This window comes from Felis catus, chromosome D1 (genome assembly GCF_018350175.1).
Source record: "Felis catus isolate Fca126 chromosome D1, F.catus_Fca126_mat1.0, whole genome shotgun sequence".
NCBI lineage: Eukaryota > Metazoa > Chordata > Mammalia > Carnivora > Felidae > Felis > Felis catus.
In genome coordinates this window covers 43,841,930-43,866,910 of record NC_058377.1, presented here as the reverse complement: position 1 = coordinate 43,866,910, position 24,981 = coordinate 43,841,930, and the positions used below count along the sequence as shown (strand labels likewise).

Sequence of the window (24,981 nt, the reverse complement as noted above, 5' to 3'; positions counted from 1 at the left end):
CATATTTACTTTAAAAGTGATAAATGATCATTCTCAGCTCCCATCATACTCTTAAAATATAATCGTTAATTATATACCATCAAATAGCTGCCTCAAGTTACAGCCAAATGCTAAATTCATTTTTAGGCCCTTTCGGAACTGAATCAGGATTTACGACTTTTAGTTCCAAAAAAACAGAAGTTTCTAGATGCCAGTGATGAATAACACCTCAAAAAACACGTGGCTTTTGTTGATTCTTGTCTTAAATGTTTACCAGGATGCTGTTCTGAGATCAGTCCAATGACTCCTGCATCGATAACTGGTATTTGGTACCCACAGCCCCTAGTAAGAACTATGGAAATTTGAATGATGTTTTTAATGATGTCAATGTCTCCACTTTAACCTACCCCTCACTGAAGATAATAATATCTACTAAAGGAACAATTTTCTACAAATAAAAGGAAAAGGGAAAAAAAAATAAGGGAAAAAATAAATATATGGATCAACATAATCTTGCAAATAGATTAGGACTGTAGGATTATGCACAAATACTATGTTCTTCATTTTTACTTCTCCTACCTATCACCCTTCCTTATTTTTCTCACAAATAAAAAATAACAGGATGTGAGTCCTGGAAGGAACTTTATAGATCACTAAGAGGAATCATGGTAATCATTTCTTAAATGCCTTCAAAATGACAGATACTTTAGATATGTTAAAGCTAAGTCTCACATCAGGTTTCAAGTGCTGGTAGCCTCCTTTACAAATTGAAAGCATAAATCAGGTTTATAGAGATTAAGTGATTTACTCAAGGACTTGCAGTTCATATGAGGTAGAACCACTGTTCCATTGTAAATGACAGAATCCAAATGCCTGATGTAGCCTTGATCCCTCATTTTGATTTTGCCAATATGACCCACAGAGGTGAAGTGACTTGGAGTAAGTCATGTGGTTAGATATTAGCAGAGCTGATACCAGATCACCTGACATCTGGCCCTGTGGTCTCCTTCATTCACCAGGTTGGGACAATCTGCCCAAGCAAGATCCACTTAAGATCCACATTTGTCATCACGGCAGATAGTCTGACACCAAGACAGTCACTAGGGCAACTAAGGTAACTTTGTCTTAGGCATTCTAGAATAATGTGAAACACAGTGGGAACAAGATTGAAAGACTCTGTATTTTCATTGGTTTTCAAAAACATTTTCACCTACTCTCACATAAACTGTATGTAAAGTCACTATGCTGTATTGCAGTTGATCTCTCTGTCTCTCTGTCTGTCTGTCTGTCTGTCTCTCTCTCTCTCTCTCTCTCTCACACACACACACACACACACACACACACACACACACACACACACTCTGAACTTGGTAACACAGTTGCAAACACATCATCCTTAGAAGCATAACTGAAGGACCAATGTTCATCCCACTGATGTGAAAAATCAAAACCTGGGTGCAGAAGTGTGTATAGAAGATAGTCATCACTGTATTGTTTACACTAGTTTAAAGCTTCTATATTATTTGCTCCACAGAATCTTAAGGATAAAGCACATCCATCAAAAAACTTGAAATGAAAACATAAATCTTAAGATTCAACTCCTTTGAAGGTCCAGTCACTTAACATTCTTGTCTTTCCTTTAATCCTTTCCTTCCCTACTACTTGCCTTATACAACATCTATTATTCAAATGTGCCTTTCCTCATCTTGGATCCAATTATGGCCTTTTATTTTAAAAAAAGTACAGGTTTTAGATATCAGTTCAAGAAAGATTAAAAAATTAGAAAAACAAAAGGTAGAATTAGGAAATCCCATAAGTAATACAACTGGTTAATAATCATATGAAGAGAGGTTCAATCTTATTAGCATTCAGGAGAAAATAGAATGAGATCTCACTGTTTAAGAGATTGGTAGAAATTAACAAGATTGGTAATATAATGTTTTAAAATAAATGTCTCTCATACTCTTTGGTAGAAATGAAAATTTCTCTTTGGAGAGTGTTTTGTCAGTATATATTAAAAATTTAAATTCATTCACAACCTCCTCATAACCTCCAACTCAGAAAGTCAGTCTTGGGGATCAACCCAGAAAAAAATACTCACAAATCGAAGAGTGGTGATTTTGCTCTTAAAAGTTTTTCCTCCTTTAGCCTCAAAGACAGAACTCTCTCATGGTTTTCCTGCTAACTCACTGGCCAGTCTGACCAGCCTCCTTTGTTGGCTGTAATTCACCTTCTGTGCCTCCAGAAACTGCAATATCCCAGAGCTTGATGTTTTCACACACACTTCCAAGATCTACATTTATATCAGTCTTGCTCAAATCCTTTCAATGGCTTCTCATCCCTCCCGTTTGTCCCCTCCTGATTCAGCAGGTCCCTGGTAGGTCCCAGGAATCTGTACTTTTTTTTTCCAATTGTGGTAAAATATACATAACTGTCCTTAAGTGTACAGTTCGTGACATTAAATATGTCCACACTGCTGTGCAGCCATCGCCACCATCCACCTCCAGAACCGTGTCATCTTTCTAAACTGAAACTCCATGCCCATCAAACAATAAATAACCCTCTGTTCATGTTTCCTGAGTCCCTGGCAACCACTGTTCTACTTTCTGTGTCTATGAACTAGACATCTATGTACCTCATATAAACAGAGTTGTACAATATTTGTCCTTTTATGTCTGATTTAATTCATTTAGTATAACATTTTCGAGGTTCATCCACACTGCATTTCTCAGAACTTCATTCTTTTTTAAGAAATATTATTCCCTTCTATGTATATGCCACATTTTCTTTATCCATCACCAGGCGTTTGGGTTATTTGGCTATTGTGAATAATGCTGCTATGAATACCGGTGTACAAATATCTGTTCAAATCCTTGCTTTCAGTTCTTCTATCTCCGGAAACCATTTATTTTTTGCATAAAATCCAAAGACTTTATGTCATCCACTTTTCCTCCAAAACAGCATACACACCAGGTCTCTCTCTGATTGATTCTCTTACTATTTTCCCCCTTTCTTACTTTGCTTTGCCCACACAGATTTCTTTCATCTTCCCAAACTACCAAGCATACGACTGCATCAGAGCCCTAGCCTATGGAGTTAGATCCCCTTTTCTACAAGATTTCTGCCTAGTCTGCTCATTCATTTCACTAAGGGCTCTGCTAAAATACCTTTCTGGGAGCTGAATTCCCAATTACACAATATATAATTAGTGTGTCCTTTATGGTTTACTCTGTTGCTTTATCCCACTTTCTTTTTCTTCTTTGTCCTAATCAGAATCAGGCATCCTATGTATTTAGTAGTTTGTTGTCTATCTTCCCCACTTAGGATGAGCTCAAAAACTTGTTTTTGTTTTGCTCTCCAATGTAGCTCCAGGTCCCAGAACAGTCTGTGATTCATGGCAGGCAATGAGTGATTATTTGATGAGTGACAGAATGACAGACTGAATAAATGAATATCTGCATACAAAGACATGTATGAAACTCACTGCAGTGTTCTTTGTAATAAAAAAGATCCATCATTAAGGGATGGTTAAATAAAGTACTAAGTACATCTATATTACAAAATACTCTATAGCAGTAAAAAGAATGAGGTAACTCTATTAAGTGCTATTATTAAAAATGTTCAAGACATAGTGATAAGCTTAAAATAAGCAATTCATAGAACAATACAAATAGTACGGTAGAATTTATACAACACTCTTGAGTTACCTCTGGTTACACAGATTGGGTGAGGAAAATATTAAGGGAGGATCTGGTTTATCTGAATGATTTGACACTTTTCCAAAGAAGGCATATGGATTACCAAGAGACACATGAAAAAAATGCTCAACATCACTAATCATTGTGAAAATGCAAATCAAAATCACAATGAGATATCACCACACATCTGTCAAAATGGCTAGTATTAAAAAAGAAATACTAAGTGTTCATGAGGACATGGAGGAAAGATAACCCTCATGTACTGCTGGTGGCAATGAAACCACTGTGGGAAACAATAAGAGAAGTACCTCAGAATATTAAAAATGGAAATACCATATGATCCAGTAATTCTACTACTGGGTAATTTACCCAAAGAAAGTTCAGACACTAATCTGAAAAGACATATGCACCCCTATGTTTATTGCAGCATTATTTGCAATAGCCACATTTTTGAAGCAACTTAAATGTTTTCCGATACATGAATGGAATGTTCATATATACATATGTATATAGAGAGAGAGATAAATCAGAAATATATATATTATATATATAATATATATATAATGAGAAATAAATCTTGTCATTTGCAACAATATGGATTGACCTAGAGGGTATTATGTTAGGTGAATGAAATCAGAGAAAGACAAATACCATATGATTTCACTTCTATGTAGAATCTAAAAAACAAAACAAATAAGGCACCCAGGTAGCTCAGTCAGTTAAGTGTCCAACTTTGGCTCAGGTCATGATCTCACGACTCACGAATTCAGGTCCTGCATCAGGTTCTGTGCTGACAGCTCAGAGCCTGGAGCCTGCTTTGGTTTCTGTGTCTCCCTCTCTCTCTTCTCCTCCCCCACTCATACTCTATCTCTCTCTCAAAAATATAAACATTAAAAATTTTTAAAACACAAAACAAACATACAGAAATAGGCTCATAAATACAGAGAACAAACTGGGGGGTAGCCAAAGGGAAGGGGGGTTGTGGTATAGATGAAACAGGTGAAAAGGATTGAGAGGTACAGACTTCCAGTTATAAAGATGAAAATTATAGCATAGGGGAGCTAGTCAATAATTTATAATAACTTTTTATGGTGAAAGATTATGACTATATGTATTGTGGTAAGCAGTTTGTAATGTGTAATTGTCAAATCACTATGCTATACATCTGAAACTAATAAAACACTGTATGTCAACTATCCTACAACTAAAAAGAAAAAATTTATAGCAAAAATGCTTATTTGTATTACTTGTATAATTTGCAAAAATTAAGATCTATATATCAACAGATAAATAAAAAGCTACATGTAGGATAGATGAAGGAGGCCTGCTTTTTATTTAAGAAATAAAACTTAGAATTTGGGATTTTTGACATTCTGCCTAGTGTGCCAAAAGTTTGGTGATGGTCCATTTGGAATATTAAAGGTGGAAATAAGAGATTAGAGCTAACAGAACGAAGGATGGAAAGTATAGTAGCAACCGCCTGCTGATGTGGCCCTCTACGTGCTTTCCCTCATCACCCCATATGCATACCTCACCGACCATGAGCCTACATTTCCAGGTTAAAATATTCTACATTAAAACACAAATATGAGCATTTCTATGTTAAAAAATACCATAGATATATACACATATTCTCAGATAGCAACATCTGAAAATGTGCGTACTAAATTATTAACATGCTATTCCTGTTCTCTTAAGAATTTTTTCTCGTTCTTTCAACTTATCTGCATATTTCCTGGTTTATTCTATAATAAGTATTATTTTTGTCACTTGAAAAAAAATAGTATTTTTAATGAAAAAAATAACCAACCGAATTTTACCTTGTTATGTAACACACAGAGTAAGTCTGCAAACCAACGGAAGGACTGGATGTCTCTGCACACCCAAATAAAATATAGTCTTCTGAGCTTGTACGGTTCCCAGTCATCCCTGTAAAATTAAAAGAACGCAGCAGGGATTAGGATGAAAAAAAAATTAAGAATCCCTGTATCTGAAAATTTGCTTTTCATTAGTAAGCAAGCAACCCACAGAAAAACCAGTCATTTACATTTTATCATTTGGCATAGGACTTGCTACAGCTCTCAAACGAATTTAAAATGCAATATACCGACTCAGAGGAATGATACACTCCATGAATTAAAGTGTTTATTATTTGTGAATATTATATGCAGATTACCCATTTCCAGTGTGAAGGCAATAAACTCCTGGACCAGAATAATATGAACCCTGCATCTCAGAAAAAAGTTCTCTATTTTCTGTGAATTCTATCACTCAGCAGGGCTCCACTGGACATCAGTCGTGTCCTGGCCTCCAGGCAAAATGAGCCAAAACCATTCCAGAAAGCTGGTTGTTTATCCCCTTCTCAATAATCCTTAAAGAAAGAGATGTAACAGCCACCTACTATGTAATGCATTCCAGTAACTCATAATTCCAAGTCTGGATTCCTATTTATAATTATGAAGTCGACTTGAGGTTAAGAAAATATTTTCTCTTTTTCTTAACTTGGAGTGCCCAAATAACTTGCAGTATGTTTTCAGAAGCAAATGATTCCTGGCTTGGAATATGGTTATTTTTCTAAGAACCTCCAAAAAGTCCCAAATTTGTAACAAGCATTTAAAATTGAATATCATTCAAACACATCATTTCAACTTTATTATTCCTTGTTTTAGTAGTCCATAAAAGAGTTTTAACGCAAATTGTGCCTTCTTGAAAAGTGAATGGAATACATTTGAGAATAATTTTTTACTATTATGTTTATTTTTTCATGAAAATTAATATTAATCAATTAATTTTTGCTTATAATCTTAGAACTAAAATAACTGAAAAAGTATTTACTCGGTAAGCAGTCTCATATTTGAAATTTTTATTCTTCAGTCTGTTATAACTTTGCTGAGTAATAGGCCAAGGCATCATGTGCTCATTTGTTAACTCCTGAGAAAAACTTTTCCTGACCAAAATTCTACAATAACCCCAACCCTTTATTTTTTTATCCCATTATCATTTCTTCTTTTTATCATAGTTCTAATATTTTCTGAAATAATGTTATTATGAATTTCTCACTGGTTTATTTTTCACCTGCTCCATCTGAATGGAAGCTTTTTAAGGGCAGGGACTATGCCTTATACATTCATGACTGTATTACCAGTCCCTATAAGATGGTTTGGCATGTAGGTGCTCCAAAGTATTTGTTGACAGAATGGATGAACAGTACCACTTACTATTTATGAGGAAGTAGAGAAATGAAGGTTGGTGGAATAATTTTCAAAGGACATAGGAATGGGGAGCCTGGGTGGCTCCATCAGCTGAGCTTTTGACTCTTGGTCTGGGCTCAGGTCATGATCTCATGGTTCATGAGATGGAGCCCCACATTGCGCTCTACGTGCTGACAGTGCGGAACCTGTCTGGGATTCTGTCTCTTTCTCCCTCTCTCTCTGACCCTCCCCTGTTCGCTCACTCTCTCACAGAAATGAAGAAATAAACTTTTTAAAAAATTATTTTAAAAAAGGACAGATGAATGCCAAATTGTGATGTTTTACAAGAGAGCATGCTGAAAGCCACAGACCACATATTGAGAAACACTGAATTACTCCCCTCATCAATCAGTAAATGGAGTTCCATAAACAACAAGTAAAGTAGTGTCTCCTTATCTGTGGTTTCACTTTCTGTGGTTTCAGTTACCCTCACGGTCATCCGCGGTAGGGAAGCAGATAATCACTGCTCCACCTGACATATTGTCGGAAGGTCAACAGCACACAATGCTTACATCATTCTCTTCACTTCATCTCATCATCTAGGCATTTTATGATCTCACCTCATCACAAGAAGGGTGACTACATTACGATAAAATATTTTGAGAGAGAGATACCACACTCACAAAACTTTCATCACAGTATATTATAATTTTCCTATTTTAATATTTGTTATTATCTCTTATTGTGCATAATTGATGTTAAGCTTACAGAAAAAAGCAGAGTATATGTAGGGTTTAGCACCATCTGGAGTTTCAGGCATACACTGGGGATCTTGGAATGTATTCCCTGTGTGCAAGAGGGAGGACTATTGTAGACAGATTCTGTGAGGAATTACCTCATACTAAATGGGAGATGTTTGAAATATTGATAGTTCCCTATTTGAACTAATAAAATGGATCAAAATGACATACAGCAGGGTGTTGAGTATTGATGCAAATGGAGTTACTCCAATGCCTCCGGCCACACAGAGGCTAACCTCGTAGTTCAAGGATTCCTCAAATGGACTTCCAAATGGACCATCAATGTACAGCCTGTGGAGAAGGCAGACAAAGGTGGGAAAAATGAAAAGAAGTTAAATTAATTCTCTGCAGTATGTAGCAAACATGCTGAATCCAATTTCTAGGCTCTGTATGGCTCAGGCCTTATTTCATCACTTCTCATACTGACAAACCTAAAGGAGTAAGAAATGTTATGTATAAACTCTCAATGCTAAAAGAAGTACATCTGTTTCTAAGCCTTCCCTTTTGAGGGAAATAAAATAAAAAATATTTTAACATTAATTAAAAGTATAGAGAAGCATTTATAGGACCATGACAGATAGCTAAGGACAAGTTAAAGCTCTGATCATATTAGTATATTTGATTAAATTAAAATATCAATTGGTTTACTGTGTCTAAATTCAGTAAGTAAGGGTTCTCTTCAATAGCAAAGTCAGTAGTAGCAATATTTACAGAAACATTTACTATGTGAACAGAAAAGTAATAGAAGAAAAAAATAAAGGAACTGTTCCTCCTCTTTCCCTATTGAGGTTTATTAGTATAGAAACAGCTGGAGAATAATCTCAAAGGAATCTCCACTTACTTGGGATTGTATATTCAAGCAAGTGTGTGTGTGTGTGTGTGTGTGTGTGTGTGTGTGTGTGTGTGTGTGTGTGAAATACTTAACTTCAACAAAACTTGCTAATTGTTCACTTAATATTTTTCCTCTATACTTTCTTAATAACAAAACATTAATTTATTCAGGGAAGCAAAGTGACCAGCTGAAACACTACACTGCCTAAAATCTATTGCATTTATTTTGACTGTGTGACTATGAACTTGTTGATGTGACGTAAATGGAAGTACAACCGGAAAAATTGGAAGGCTCCCTGAAGGAAGCTGTCTCAGTTGAAAGCTGCATCTCTTTATTCCTCCCTTTCCTTTTTTTCTTTCTTCTTAGTACCTAAAATGTTGACTTGATAGGCTTAATACTTATCTTTGATGGCTGTAAAATTAATATAGCCTCTAAAAAACTACCTTGTTCTAGGTATCTTAATGTTAAAGATATATTAAAGGCACTGCCATTTTAATGCTCTTTTTTATATATTTATATATATATATTATATTTATATATATTATATTTATATTAGATATAATATATATTATATATTATATATATTATATTTATATTTTATATATTATATATAAATATAAATAAAAATATATTTATATTTATATATTATATTTATATATTATATATTATATATTTATATATATATTTATATTTTATATATTTTACATATATATATTTATATAAATATATATACTTATATATTTATATAAATATATATACTTATATACTTATATATATTTATACTTATATATATATAAGTATATACTTATATATATAAGTATATATATAAGTATATATATAAGTATATACTTATATAAGTATATAAGTATATACTTATATATATAAGTATATATATATATATACTTATATACTTATATATATTTATACTTATATATATATATAAATATATATACTTATATATTTATATAAATATATATATTTATATATTTATATAAAAATATACATATTGTCAGTCTTATGATACACATACCTTTTATTGTAAGGAACGACTGCAATGATAGATCATTTAATATCAAGCATTTGTGAACTTACTGGTTAAATGCTGAATGAATTAATGAATGGACAGTCTCTGGACCTCTGAGCTCTATGGCATGTAGTCTAAGTTGTGTACCACTACCCATGTCAGGATTTGGTTTCCTTTCCTCCTGGGTACTTATAGACTATACTTCCCGGAAGTTTTTGTGGTTATATTGAGCCATATATCTAATTCTGACCACTGGGCTGTGAGTAGAGGCAATACTTGCTACTTCCAGAATAAGGCAGAGAAAAGCGTTGTCCCCTCTATGAGAAGAACTAAAAGCCATGAGTTGAACCGGAAGACAAAAGGCAACTGAATCCCTGACTTATCACTTGAAGCAGTTGTTTTGGATCCACTGACTCACAAACGTCACTTCATGAGTAAGAAATAAGTCTGTTTTGTGTCTTATCACATTTTCAGGATATTTCAAGGTTGACTAGTTACTATAGCAGAGCTTAGACCATCATGACCACCACGTATAGGGTTTATATTTAAATCCTCAAAGGACTTTGCAAAGGACTTTGCTTTAAAAAATACTGTATCTAATAAAAAAAGCTACTTATTGTACCTCAAGGAACAATAACCAAAGTTTGAATGCTTAAGGTAGTTCTAAACACAGCAGAAATTCAGAAAATATTGACAGATCAGATACACACAATATACCAATTCTTACTACATCCATCTTATTCATACTTTATAAATTATTCACTCAACAAACATGCACTATGTGCCAACTAGCTCTGTGATACTATTTTGGACTCAAAGATAAAACTGACACCATGACATCAAAAATGACTTTACTAGAGGGGTGCATGGGTGGCTCAGACAATTGAGCATCTGACTCTGGCCCAGGCCATGATCTCATGGTCCGTGAGTTCGAGCCCTTCATCAGGCTCTGCTGACAGCTCAGAGCCTGGAGCTGCTTCAGATTCTCTGTCTCCCTCTCTCTCTGTCCCTCCTCCACTCATGCTCTGTCTCTCTCAAAAAATAAACATTTTTAAAAAACATTTTAAAGAATGACCTTACCAGAGCTTTTCCATCTTCATATGAAAATCATATTAAATGGATTGGAGGATGAAAAAATTACTACAATGCTTTGATCTTTCTGAAGATAAGATCTTCTTGGGGCACCTAGGTGGCTCAGTCAGTTAAGCATTCAACTTTAGTTGGGTCATGATCTCAGACTTTGTGAGTTCAAGCCCCACATCAGGTTCTGCCCTGACAGCTTGGAGCCTGGAACCTGCTTCAGATTCTGTGTCTCCCTCTCTCTCTGCCCTTCCCCCACTCATGCTGTCTCTCTCTGAATAAACGTTAAAATGAATAAATGTTAAAATGAATAAACATTAAAAAGGAATAATTTTTTTTCAAAAAAAATTTTAAAGATAATATCTTTAAAAACATCAGTGATAAAATTGGCAGATGGTTTTAATATGTATTTAAAAAGCAGAATTTAGGATAGGATTCTTTATATTTACCTAAATGTATTTAGCTCCTCAAATGCAATGCGTATTTTCATTTTATAAAGGTATTTTCACTAAACAGAAAAAGAACAACCTTAAAACAAAGCTACTAGAAGATATTTGAAAACTAAAGATTACTACATTAGATTATTGATAGAAATCTCAACATTATCCGTGGCTCAGAAACAACATATGTGAATTGATTCTACCACTTCTCACCATGTAAGCAAATCTAGAATATAAACATTAAATAAGAAAATTGGGCTTAAAAATAAATACTTCAACTGCAAAAACAGATAATTGCAAATGTCTACAGCAATGGAGGATTCTACTTTAGAATCCATTACACCTAGTACAATCTTCTCTTAGTCATTCATTCATTGAACAAATACTCTTATGCACCTATAATGTGACAGTGTTTGACGTGTCAGGGAAACAGAAATGAACAAGGAAGAAAAAGTCCTTGGCCCCTTGGTTCTTTGATTTTAGTGGAAGAGGAGCTAGCCCATAAATAAAGACACAAAAATATATATAATGTCATAGAGTGCTAAGTGCTTTTAAAAACAGGTAAAATGTAATAATTACTGAAGTTATGTGACTGTTACATAAAAATGCATTATACTGTTCTGTTTACTTTTATATATGCTTGAAATTTTGCATAGGCTGTTTAAAGGGATAGTCAGAGAATGAGTCTCTGTGCATATGGCAATTGAACAGAGACCTGAATGAAGTGAAAGGGCAAGATGCAAAAACATCTGGAAAAAGAATCTTTCCAGCAGGAATAACAGGAAGTATAAATAAACAAAGCATTTTGGCTGAATGATATGTTCACACCAGCTAAACTCTTCTCGGGAAATTTCAGCTCAGTTTCTTCATTCAATCTCCTGCTAACTTTATTTATGAATTTTTCTTTATCAGGACTGATACTCTGTTTGGATCAATCCCCGTCCTTTGTTCATTAACAAAATTTTTAGCTCCTATCCAATAAAAAGAACTTTTTAGGCTCTGGAAATTATGGCAGTGAACAAGAGACAAATATCCCTGTCCTTGGAGACGGCTTCTCTCTGGTGTGATTATCTAACCCATCTTTCATTTGCATATACTTATTAAGAATCTTTTTTGTGCAAAGTCCTAGAGATAGACAAGTATATCTCCTCAATTATGGTGCTGCCCACTTCTTTACTTGTGTCTGCTTCTTATAAGAAAAAACAGACACAAGGACAGACATGTTATGTGACCAGCTAAGGATAAGAGCAAAATCATGAAAAACACCTCTCTCCTACTTGTCTGCTTTACAACCCACCCACCCCACCCCCCACATACACCCTCCCCACGTTTGATGTTCCAGAATAAGTTTTAGAAAGAAGACAAGAATTCAGGGTTCTAGACATTTACTAGGGTTGGGATCATGGGCCACATACTTGTCCTCTCAATATCTGATTTCCTTGCTTCAAAAAGGACCACTGAAATGTGGTGACACAGAAAAAAGTCTGCTTAAGACTTGTACAGGGCCACCAATACCAGAAATGCTCTTTGTTAATGGCATCAATGAGCACCTGCAGTGCCCTGTCAGGCCAACTGAGAGGTCCAGTGTGACATGAGAAATGTTGATGGGAATGTGGTGTGAAGGACCTTAGATAATCAGCTGGGGTTTTTTCGTACCTTTCCATTGATTTTTTCCCTTATTTTTATTAAGGTTTTTTTTTAATTCCAGTATAGATGATACACAGTGTTAAATTTGTTTCAGGTGTACAATATAGTGATTCAATGATTCTATACATTAGTCAGTGCTCATCATGGTATGTGTACTCTTAATCCTCATCACCTATTTCACCCATCCTCCCACCCACATCCCCTCTGGTAACTATCAGTTTGTTCTCTATAAGAGTCTGTTTTTGGTTTGTCTCTCTTTTTTTCCTTTGTTGCTTTGTTTTGTCTCTGCACGGTATTTGTCTTTCTCTGACTTACTTCTCTTAGCATTATAATCTCTAACTCTATTCATGTCGTTGCAAATGCCAAGATTTCATTCTTATTAAAAAATTTTTTAATGTTTATTTATTTTTGAAAGAGAGAGAGAGAGAGAGAGAGCAGGGGAGGGGCAGAAAGAGGGGGAGACACAGAATCTGAAGCAGGCTCCAGGCTCTGAGCTGTCAGCACAGAGCCCGACGTGGGGCTCAAACTCATGGACCGTGAGTTCATGACCTGAGCCTAAGTCAAATGCTCAACCAACTGAGGTACCCAGGACCCAAGATTTCATTCCTTTTTATAGCTGAATAATATTTAATTGTATGTATATACCACTTCTTTTCCATTCATCTATCGACAGACACTTGGGCTGCTTCCATAATTTGGCTATTGTAAATAATGCTGCAATAAACATAGGGATGCATGTATCCCTTTGAATTAGTGTTCCTGTATTCTTTGGATAAATACCAGTAGTGTGATTACTGAATGGTAGGGTAGTTCTATTTCTAACTTCTTGAGGAACCGCATTACTGTTTTCTAGAGTGGCTGCAGCAGTTTGCATTCTCAACAGTTGTTGTTGCATTAGTGTTCCTTTATCTCTACATCACCATCAACACTTGTTTCTTGTGTTTTTGACTTTAGCCACTCTGACAGGTGTGAGTTGGTATCTCATTATACTCTTAATTTACATTTCCCTGATGATGAGTGATGTTGAGCATCTTTTCATGTGTCTGTTGGCTTTCTGTATATCTTCTTTGGAAAACTGTTTATTCAGGTCCTCTGCCCATTTTTTAATTGGATTATTTGACTTTTCAGATGTTGAGTTGTATCAGTTCTTTAAATATTTTGGATACTAACCCTTTATCGGATATGTCATTTGCAAATATCCTCTATTCAATAGGTTGCCTTTTAGTTTGGTTGATTGTTTTCTTCACTGTGCAGAAGCTTTTTATTTCAGTGTAATCTCAATATTTTATTTTGCTTTAGTTTCCTTTGCCTCAGGAGACATATCTAAAAAAATGCTGCTACAGCCAATTTCAGAGAAATTACTGCCTATGCTCTCTTCTAGGATTTTTATGGTCTCGTATTTAGGTCTTTAATCCATTTTCTGTTTATTTTTGTATATAGCGTTAAGAAAGCGGCCCAGTTTCATGCCTCTGCATGGTGCTGTCCAGTTTTCCCAACACCATTTGTTGAAGAGACCATCTTTTCCCATTGTATATTCTTTTCTACTTAGTCAAAGATTAATTGAGCATATAATCATGGGTTTATTTCTAGATTTTCTACTCTGTTCCATTGATCTATGTGTTTGTTTTATGCCAGCACCATACTGTTTTGATCACTACAGTTTGCAATATAACTTAAAGTTTAGAATTGTGATACCTCCAATTTTATTTCGCTTTTTCAACGTTGCTCTGGCTATTCAGGGTCTTTTGTGGTTCCATAAAAAATTTTAGGATTGTTTGTTCTGGCTCTGTGAAGAATGCTGGTGTTATTTTGATAGGGATTTCATTGAATGTGTAGATTACTTTGGGTAGTATACACATTTTAACAATATTTGGTCTTCCAATCCATGAGAATGGAATGTCTTTCCATTTCTTTGTGTCATTTTGAATTTCTTTCATCGGTGTTTTACACTTTTCAGAGTATAGGTCTTTTATCTCTTGGTTATGTATATTCCTAGGTATCTTATTTTTTTTGGTGTAATTGTAAATGGTATCACTTTGTGCCACTTCATTATTAGTGTATGGGAATACAACAGACTTCTTTACATTGATTTTGTATCTTGTGACTTTACTGAATTCATTTATCAGTTCTAGTATATTTTTGTTGGGGTCTTTAGGATTTTTCTATTTATACTATCATGCCATCTGCAAATAGTGAAAGGTTTACTTCTTCCTTAACAATTTGAATGCCTTTTATTTCTTTTTGTTGTCTGATTGCTGTGGCTAGGACTTCCAGTACTATGCTGAATAAAAGTGGTGAGAGTAAACGTTTTTATTTTATTCCTGACTTTAGAGGAAAAGCTCTGTTTCCCCCATATAGTATGATGCTCACTGTGGGTTTTTCACATAAGGTCTTTGGTAGGTTAAGGTATGTTTCCTCTAGACCTACTTTGTTGAGGGTGTCTATCATGAATGGATGTTGTACTTTGTCAAATGCTTTTTCTGCATCTATTCAAATGATCATATGGTTTTTATCCTTCCTCTTATTGATGTGATGTATTACGTTGATTGATTTGCAAATATTGAACCACCCTTGCATCCAAGGAATAAATCACACTTGATCATGGCGAGTGATTTTTTTAATGTATTGTTGGATTTGGTTTGCTAGTATTTTGTTGAGGATTTTTGTATCTATGTTCATCAGAGATATTGGCCTGTAGTTCTTTTTTTGCAGTGTCTTTATCTGGTTTTGGTATCAGGGTAATGCTGGTCTCATAGAATTAATTTGAAGTTTTCCCTCCTTTTCTATTTTTGGAATAGTTTGAAAATAGGTATTAACTGTTCTCTAAATATTTTGTAGAATTTGCTTATGAAGCCATCTAGTTCTGGACTTTTGTTTGTTGTGTTTTTTTGATTACTGATTCAATTTCTTTGCTGGTCATCAGTCTGCTCAAATTTTCTGTTTCTTCCTGCTTTAGTTTTGGTAGGTTATGCCATTTGTGCTGTGGCTTGGTAGTTTTTCAGTTGGGACATATTTCTTTGTGTCCTCATTTTGTCTAACTCTTCATGTCTGTTTCGGTGTTTTAGGTAAGTCAGCTCCGTTATGCCTCTTGTTCTTGATGGTAATGACATTATGAAGAAGAGGTCCTCTAGTGCCCTGCAGTGCAGTATCCCCAGGGCCTGGCAAAGGGAATATCTACTTGGTGTGATGGTGTGCTCTGCTGTTGAGTCTTGGTCTTTTTCCTTCATTCCAGTTGCCCGCAGAGGCTCCCTTTGCTTGTTTTGGGCAGTGTTTGCTCCCTAGCTGGGTGGGACACATTTTAATGGGTATGCAGTGGTATGCCTGCAAAATGACACCTGCCACCACTGTGTGATGAGGCCCTGAAAAACATGCAGGTTGGGAGATATGGTGTGGCTTATGCAGGTCTTCTGGGGCAGGGGCCCATAGTACCAGGACTGAGGCAAATGTTACTGGGAAGGGAAGATCTGCTAAAGAACAGGGGGTGAAGTGTGGTGCAAGCCAAGTTAGGTTGCAGAGCCTTATTGGTTCCCACAGGTGGCTGTTGTTTATGCTGGGGGGTAGGGGAATGAAACCGCACAGACCAGCTCCTTTGTTCCTGGAGTCTCCCTGTGATCCCTAATCTCTGGGTCACACTCTGAGATGAAGAAATCACTCTCCCTCTTCTCATCCCACCGTTTTTCAAACTGCTGCTTCCACGTTGTGTCTCTGCTGATTGTGGTCCTTTATTTCTCTTTTTTAAATTTTTAATTCATTAATTTAAAAGTTACATCCAAATTAGTTAGCATATAGTGCCTTCTCTTTAAGGGTGGGGAATCAGCTTCCTAAAGCTGTCCAGGTTCTCCCAGAGCTGAGCACATTGGCTTTTAAAATTCCAGGCTTTAAGTCCCACTGGTTGTAAGAACTCATGAGATTGAGCCCCTCTTGCTTTCACACCCAAATGTTATGGTGATTTGTCCTCCCTGTCCAGGAGCTAGCCAGTGTGCAAGTCTGTTTCTCACCCTTCTCCACATCCCTGGCTCTCTCCCCACTGTGGACAGTCAGGGGACCTGTATCTAGAATCCTTGGGTGTAGGTGGGAAGTTGTGGCCCCTCCTGCTGGGAGGGAAGAAGCCACCCATGCTGTGGGAAGCTGAGTTTGGAAGAAACAGGGAAAGGAGACTATTGGTTACAGTTGGTTTATTGTCCAGGAAATACAGAGTGATCTCCTGGGGCCATCTGCAGACTATTCTGTCTGTTTCACCACTGGCATCGGTCAGTAGCATCAGGGCCATTTTACTCCCAAATCACGCCTTCGCCCTTCCTACCTTCTTCAGTATGTCCCCTTCTCTATCTTTAGTTGTGGAGGTTGTTCTGCCAATCTTCAGATTGTTTCCTGTGTTATCAACATCGACGTCAATGAGTGTTACCTAGTTGTACTCATGCGACGAGGCGAGCTCAGAGTCCTCATACTCGGCCATCTTTCCAGCCTGTATCTTCTCTGTCTTTTTAAAATTTTGTTTTGTTTGTTTGCTAGAAATGTGTTTTCACACAAGGAGAAACAACATTTTGCTTCTTTGGGAGGAAAGATGAAGAATGAAATTACTGGTAATTTGGCAACAGCTGGGTTTTTGAGAGAGGCAGAAAGACAAACTACCGAAATCATTTTTCGTATATTTAATGTGATTAATGTGTAAAATTCATTGCCTTTAATTTATGAGCAGTGATTTTTCTCCCATGTTAGTACCTGCTCTTTAAAGGAATGCTATATTCCTATTATTGTTATATATGTGACAAAATTACAGAAACTAAAGGCAACTCTCCAAAGTCTTGTAACAACATAATAGAGGTGAGATCAACCTGACATATTTTTAAACTTCAGCTGATAACTAATAAAAAGTTCCATTGTGAAGGACCCTGGATAGAGAAGAATTCTAAGAAGAGGAAAGGTCCTCTTCCCTGGACCATTCGAACATATATAAACATTTTTTCAAAAACTCAGTAACTTTTTCCTTGAAAGTGGAATCCACTTAACATATTTAAAATTGATTTACTTGTTTTCATGTGTAATGTTAATCAGCTGATAGACCAAGTATATCAGATCTCTTTTTTCTCAATGAAAAAATCCATCATCTGCAAATTAATCCAACTATATTAACAAATAAAATTACAACCAACACTTTTGAAATCTTGTTCCTCAATACTTCCTATTACTTCCCTCAAAACAAATTGATATCATAATAAATGAAAATAGAACTTAGACAATCTGAGAATTTATAAAATTATTGTAAGAAAGATGTTTATTAATTTAAGAAAATTGGGGCAGCTGGGTGTCTCAGTCAGTTGAGCATCCGACTTCAGCTCAGGTCATGATCTCATGGTTTGGGAGTTCGAGCCCTGTGTCGGGCTCTGTGCCGACAGCTCAGAGCCTGGAGGCTGCTTCAGATTCTGTCTGTCTGTTTCTCTCTCTCTCTCTCTCTCTCTCTGCCCCTCTCCTGCTTGCTCTTTCTCTCTCAAAAATAAATAAAAACATTTATGAAAATAAAAAAAAAGAAAATAGATACTAATTATACCAATATTTCCCAAAAGGAGTTTCAAAGAACAATACTGTAAGGGAGAAAAAAGTATTTTGTAGTCAAATAAATTTTGGAAATGTGTTAAGGAAGTTTTTATTATTTGTTTATTTAAAAATTTATTTAATTGAAAACTCCTCTAGACCTTTCACATGCCAAGAATGCCTTATAAACCTCCAGGCAGGGGTAAACAATACTTTGTAAACATTATTTCATCATAAATTGTTTCTCCATAAAATATCTGCCAAGATTTTAGAGAATAGGGAACAAGTTAGAAATGGAGAATCAAGACAAAGTATTACTCTTTAACAGACTATAGTCCTTGCTAGGTTTCAGAAAGAATACCTTTTGCTACAATAGACATTGCAAAAATTATTTTAAAGATTAAGTGGGTGGGAATTAAAGTGCATTTATTTATTTAACATGTAATAATGGAAAGTTACCATAAGTAAAGCCCACTACTACCTGCTGCAGCAAAAAAAGGAAAGAAAAGAAAAGAAAACAAAACAGAAAGACGACTAATTGTAATGTCTGTCCACAAGAGGGATGCAAAGTGGGAAGTGGCAGGGACACCGCACTTAGTATAAAATGAAGCACCATCTGAGAAGTTACTTAACGTGTGTTATATATCCATGTTCCATATATACACAACGCTTTGTACTTTTCATATATTATCTGTCATAATCTTAACACCTTATGAGGTAGTTATAGTACTATTATCCCCATATAGCAAATGAGGACCCTGAGACCAGGAGAGGTGCCATGACCAGTCTGAAATTCCACATGTTCAGATGGAGGATGAGGAAGAGTAAAGGTGAGGAGAGACAGATCAGGGTCAGGGTCTAGTCTGTAAAGAGAACCTTCTAGTTTGTGCATCTGTCACAGATCTAAAGCATCTTCCTGCTCAGAAATAAGATGTGCTTTCATGATGGCCATTGGTCAAATGTGAGAATTACCTGGAACTAACTCTGCCTGCAGGAAAGGAAGAGCACCATTGCCACACAGCTGCTTTGTCTGAGCAGCCGTGGGTTCCATCCTACAGGTGATAAAAGTGAAAAAGAATGCATATAGACACTTTGCCAATGATAGTCTTTGCAGTGAGAGGAAGAGGAACCACTGCCCTCAGCGAAAGCTAAATGGGTTTAAATGTTGGAACTGTTCAGTGGTGTTTAGGTGTTACACCCATGCACTCGCACTGTTTAAAAAACACTTTTGTTGTGGAGGTTCCACCAAGGACCAACATGAGGGTGGGGAGGTTGAATAGCTCTGTGGTTACCATTCTGAAATTCTCCATCCTTGATTTCTCTGTCACCATAAAACTACTGTTTAATTACATTTTGATAAACACAAGTTTCTTAGGAATTAAAAATATCACATTATAAAAGAATAGACTATACTCAATAAATATATTTTAAAAGAATAAACAAAGGATGCGATGTGCTAGCCTAAGACATAAAAGATCTTGGGATTATTAGCTGGATCCACTCGAAATGGAGGGTGTGAAAAGGCAGTATACGAAGATAGGATGAAATAAATATTTTTTCGTAATAGTCACTAGGTGGATAACAACACTCAACAATTCTATGGTGTTTTAAAGATTAAAAAACACATTTGTATGAATTTCTGATTTGATCTCAGACCAATTGTGTGTCAGGAAAATATGGCAAAAATGTACATTCCTCCATATATTCTCTCTGGGTTGATGTCAAAGGAAGTATTGCTTTCAATAACGTTTCAAGGGATAACAAGCCTCAGGAGCAGTGAGGTTTCTATAGGGAATTGCTATCTTTAATTAACTATACAGCCAAAGGATTATTTTTCTGACCATAATAAATTTATAGGCCTAGTCTTTTTGTTTATGGAAAGATACTACAATGCACAACAATCACCCTTTTCCTTGCCTATCCTGACAACAATGGAGCTATGTGTGGTTGGCACACTGCTAAATGCTCTAGATGAATTATTTATCATTATTAAATGAGAGCTAAATGTTATTATTTGGGGGCGCCTGGGTGGCGCAGTCGGTTAAGCGTCCGACTTCAGCCAGGTCACGATCTCGCGGTCCGTGAGTTCGAGCCCCGCGTCAGGCTCTGGGCTGATGGCTCAGAGCCTGGAGCCTGTTTCCGATTCTGTGTCTCCCTCTCTCTCTGCCCCTCCCCCGTTCATGCTCTGTCTCTCTCTGTCCCAAAAATAAATAAACGTTGAAAAAAAAAAATTTAAATGTTATTATTTGACTTCATTGATTAGGAGACTGAGGTTCTGGAAGTTTAAATATTTGCTCAAGGCCAAACATCTAATAAGGGGCTTATGTCTACCACCTGAAAGAACTCCATTTCTGTTTAGAAAACAAACAACCCAAAACTTTCCAAAACAGGAGTTTTCTAATCAGAGAAATAATAATTGAATGCTTTATAAACGATTAGTAACTCCCTTTACACACAGAAATATTTTTACCTTAAAGTCGATTTTATCTGAAATAATTTTGCTTTGATTAGAATTTCTCTACCACATTCCTCACCTTCTTTACTTTCAGCCTTTCTTTATCTTTCTGTTTTGAGCAAATCTCTTGAAAACTGCCTACTGCTCTATTATTCCAGTCTTACAGCCTTTTCTTTGAACTGTAGAACTGAGTTAAGGCGAGCCACTTAACAACAGTGTCATCTTGTCCTGTTTATCTGTCTCTCTTTGACTATTTCTTTCCCTCCCTTCCTTCCTTGACTACTTTTATATTGTTAGTCTCTGCTTTCAGTTTTCCGTAAGTAAATTATAATGTTTCACATGATGAATTTATTTTTATGATGTTGCTTGGGATTTACTGGTATCTCTGAATTTGAGCTATTTTTTCTTCAAATATATAGCCTATATTCTTTCTTTTTCCCCTTCCTAATGGAAGGCTAATATAAAGAAATGCAGGAACTTCTCCCTCCATCCACTATTTCTTAAGCCTTTCTTTCCTACTGTCCATATCTGTGTCTCTTTATGCCACATTCTTGATAATTATTTCAGTTCTATTTGACAATCTATGGTTGTGTTAATCTGCTAAGTTTATGATATTGTATCTTTCATTTGTAGAGGCTCTATTGGCCCCCTTTCCAGGCTGCCTTGAGAAGTTTGATTGTCTTTTGTCTCTTAATCATTATTCTAATGCTCTGGTTTATTCTTTTAGATATACTAAGCATTTGTTTTATACTTTTTGAATACAAAATTTCTATTAAAATATACTCATGGTATTTTTCCCCTCATTTTTAAAACTATGAGCTCATATTCCTTGGTGTCTTGTATAGAGGAATCCTTTAGAGATTAAAATGTGTCCCCCAAAGAGGATTTTCATTTTTCTCTACCAGATAACAGGAGGATGCCATGAATTTACAATCACTCTAAATTTCTGTCTCTGGGTTTATTGGGCTACATACATATTATGATTTCACTGTTCCAATCCAAGCAAGATGGAATGTATGGTCACTAAGTATTGGGGAAGAATTTTTTTTTAATTCTTCTCAGAGCCAAGGACAAAGTGAGTCAATCATCCTCACTATCCCCTTCTGTATATCAGGCTATTTAATCTCTACTTAATACACTGAGAATGGATTCTAGGCCATTTGCAGGGGTCTCTGATTCACTCTCCTACCCTCCTCAGGGCCCAGACCTCATCTCTTGTCCATCAACATAAGCCCATTGAAACCAGCTCTAACATTTGGGGATAGATAGACACATTGGTAAGAGCAAATATGAGCTCAAGTACTCACTTCACTTACTAGTCTAGACAGCAACTTCTTATGGTTTATGACCCAGAGCAATGTCATTCATTCATGTCCCACCATCTCAAACATGCATTAAAAACTATTTGAGTGTGTGTGTGTGTGTGTGTGTGTGTGTGTGTGTGTGCGCGTATGTGTGTGTGTGTTAGGAAACATTTTTAGATTTTTTGCATGCTGTATTATCTAGTATGCTATATTTATTTTTCACTCTTAAGTACACACACACACACACACACACACATACACACACATGTAGATGAATCCTTACTATTAAACTTAGTCCCTATAGAAAATTAAAGAGAAATGTTTTTTCTCTTTTTATTTTGTTTAATGTATTGGCTAATGTAGGCTTGATCTGCTGGAATGCAACTTGAAACTTCTATTTATATGCAAAAAACAGTTAAAATAACATTAAAGAAAAGCCAGCAAACTGTTCAACTGTTCAAACACTAGTACTTAACTGGCAACATGAATTACAAGCTGACCAATCCCTACTAAATTTTCAAGTGTAACATCTAGGCAAATTTCACACCCCACTCTAACATATATTTAAACACAGCTGTAACCCTCACTAAAATAAAATTTCCTCTGAAAGCTTTTAGAGGGAATATAGTCAGTTAAATAAACACCCTTTAAGATTGAGTTTAGATTTTAGACTTTTGTACTACAATCAGCTTTTCTAAACCAAGAGTCCTATTTTATAAATTTTATTTAATTTGAACTGTTTTTTATTTAGATAATAATGAATTCTTTATTTCTTGTCAACTTCTATGGCTTCAGGCTCAAATATTTTACAATTTTTTTTTTCTCAGACAAGTCATTCCATCATTTTCCTGTCTCTCCTTTTCCTACATGGCTACTGATCTTCCTGCTGAAAGCTAGGTGTAGAGAAAGCTTTTCTCTTAATCACTGGCTAACTTTAGTTTCTTTAAGCTTTCATACCTGAGATGATATTTTGTTTTGGCTATTTCCTTTCCATTAGTTTAGAGAGAGCTCAATTTAATTAAGAAACAGACCATGGCTTCTACTGTATTATGCATCTTGCTGTCTTCAAAGCCAAAAAGAAAAAAAAAAAAAAAAGGAGAGACAGAGACAGAGGAGAGAGAGAGTGGGGGTGGGTGGGGCAGAAAAGGTGGGACAAATAAGCAAAATAATGTTGCAGAATGTAATTCAGTATAAATGAACCAAAGTCTTTCGTTCAAATGAAAAGATTGTCAAGCTGCAATAAAAAACAAAAAAACAAAAAAACAAAAAACAAAAAAAACACAGAGCAACAGGTCTTTTCAAGAGATTCAAAAGATTAGGTGTCTTATATAAAACTTATACTTTGTATACTTTATACAAAGAAGTTGAAAGTTAAAGGGTAAAGTATAGGAGAGAAATTCTAGCAAAAGCAAAATAGTTGTAGTTACATTGATTTCAGATAAAATAGACTTTAAGGAAAAACATTACTATAGATATACTGTTGCTAATTACTAATAATCCAGCTATCTATGCTTTCAGATGTTTCCTTTGTCGTCAAAGACAGATGACTATGAGGAGGAAGACTCGTTTCTACTCTCTTCTCTCCTGCTTTGCATGCTGAGCATGTATCTCTTCCCTGGCAACAGATGTAGTAAAATGTGACTGAAGGGAATGAAAAGCCCTTCATTAGGCTGTGACTAAGATGATGTGGCTCGTTTCTCTTCAAAGTGTGGTTCTCAGATCAACAGCATCAATTTTACCAGATAACTTGTTAGAAAGAGAATTTAAGTCCCAACTTCAGATTTATTAAATCAGAATCTGTGTTTTACTAAGATTTCAGGGTGATTCACATGTATATTAAAGTCTGAAAAGCACTGCTCCTGTGCATCTTCCAGGGAACTGCATAATGTCAACAGTGAAGTGGGATTTCCCCTTTACTTTTCTCATGTATTCTGTGAACATTATCTTCTCTGAGAGTTTCTGAAAGTGATGAGCTAGTGATTTCAAGATCCGGAGCATAATGTCTACTATCTGAATATGAATATTTCCCAACATTGTATGATCAACAAGGAATGCTAATAAAATCACACATAACCCGTGACTTCAACATTACTAGGAGACAGGGAATATCTGTTATAGAAAAATAATCACTAAGCACTAACAGAAAAAAAAAAAAGTGGTTGAAATGGAAGACAGGCAACTAATGTCCAAATTACATACAACCGTAGTCTCCAAAAACCAAACCAAACCACTACAATCACACAGAACTAAAAAAATAAAGTCCAAGAAACTAAAAATTCAGGAACACCATCAATAAAATCTCACCCTATTAAGTTGCATGGGCTTTGGTAATTAACTGTAATATTAGTAGATTTCACGAGTGTATGGATTTTAATGTCCTGCCTCAGCTTCCCCTGCCATCCTTTTTTCCTTTCCTAGGTGAACTCCAAAATGTTGATTTCAATGTTGAGACATTTACCAACTGCAACATTTTCCAGACAGAATGAAATAATCACTCTATTGCATGAAGTTTAAGTCATTCTAGCTTCTATGCTTATTAAACAATTGATCAGAGATTCTTAGTAAACAAGAGGGAAATTATATAATTAATAAGTAAAACTGACAGAAGAAACAGGTGTAACAGGCAAAATACCACACATGGAAGTGGTTGGAAAACAATGAAACCCCATAAAAATAAAACATAATTTTCTAAGTACAGCCAGCCCTAGTGTCTAGACATTGCCAGATTTCTTCCTTTGGTTTTATCACTAACTCAGAAACCCAAGAAAACCAGGATGCTGTGTTAAAATAGTGTAGCCTATTAGTTATCTCCAGTTGCTGGTAATTAGTAGGCACCAAACAAATATTTGTTGAAAGAAGTACTGAAAAAATAAAATCTGTTCAACATGTTCATTTGCCTTTAACTTCAAGACCACTATAGTCAAATCCTCATTCACTGTGGGGGAGAATGCTCTTAGTAGGGTGAAATATTCTATTCTCAAAACTTCCACAGCAATATT

At 35.6% G+C, this 24,981-nt stretch overlaps 1 protein-coding gene across 7 annotated transcripts in view; it reads right to left on the bottom strand.

The window, feature by feature from the left end:
* The window catches only part of NOX4 (NADPH oxidase 4), a 170,649-nt gene that overhangs the window by 18,567 nt on the left and 127,101 nt on the right, over positions 1–24,981 (bottom strand). For all 7 annotated transcript variants that reach the window (XM_045038630.1, XM_045038631.1, XM_045038628.1 and 4 more), the window contains 2 exons: positions 7,840–7,959; positions 5,498–5,606 (listed from right to left, as the gene is read on the bottom strand). In XM_045038630.1, coding sequence (XP_044894565.1) covers positions 5,498–5,606; positions 7,840–7,959 — 229 coding nt within the window. The remainder of the gene's footprint in view (positions 1–5,497; positions 5,607–7,839; positions 7,960–24,981) is intronic.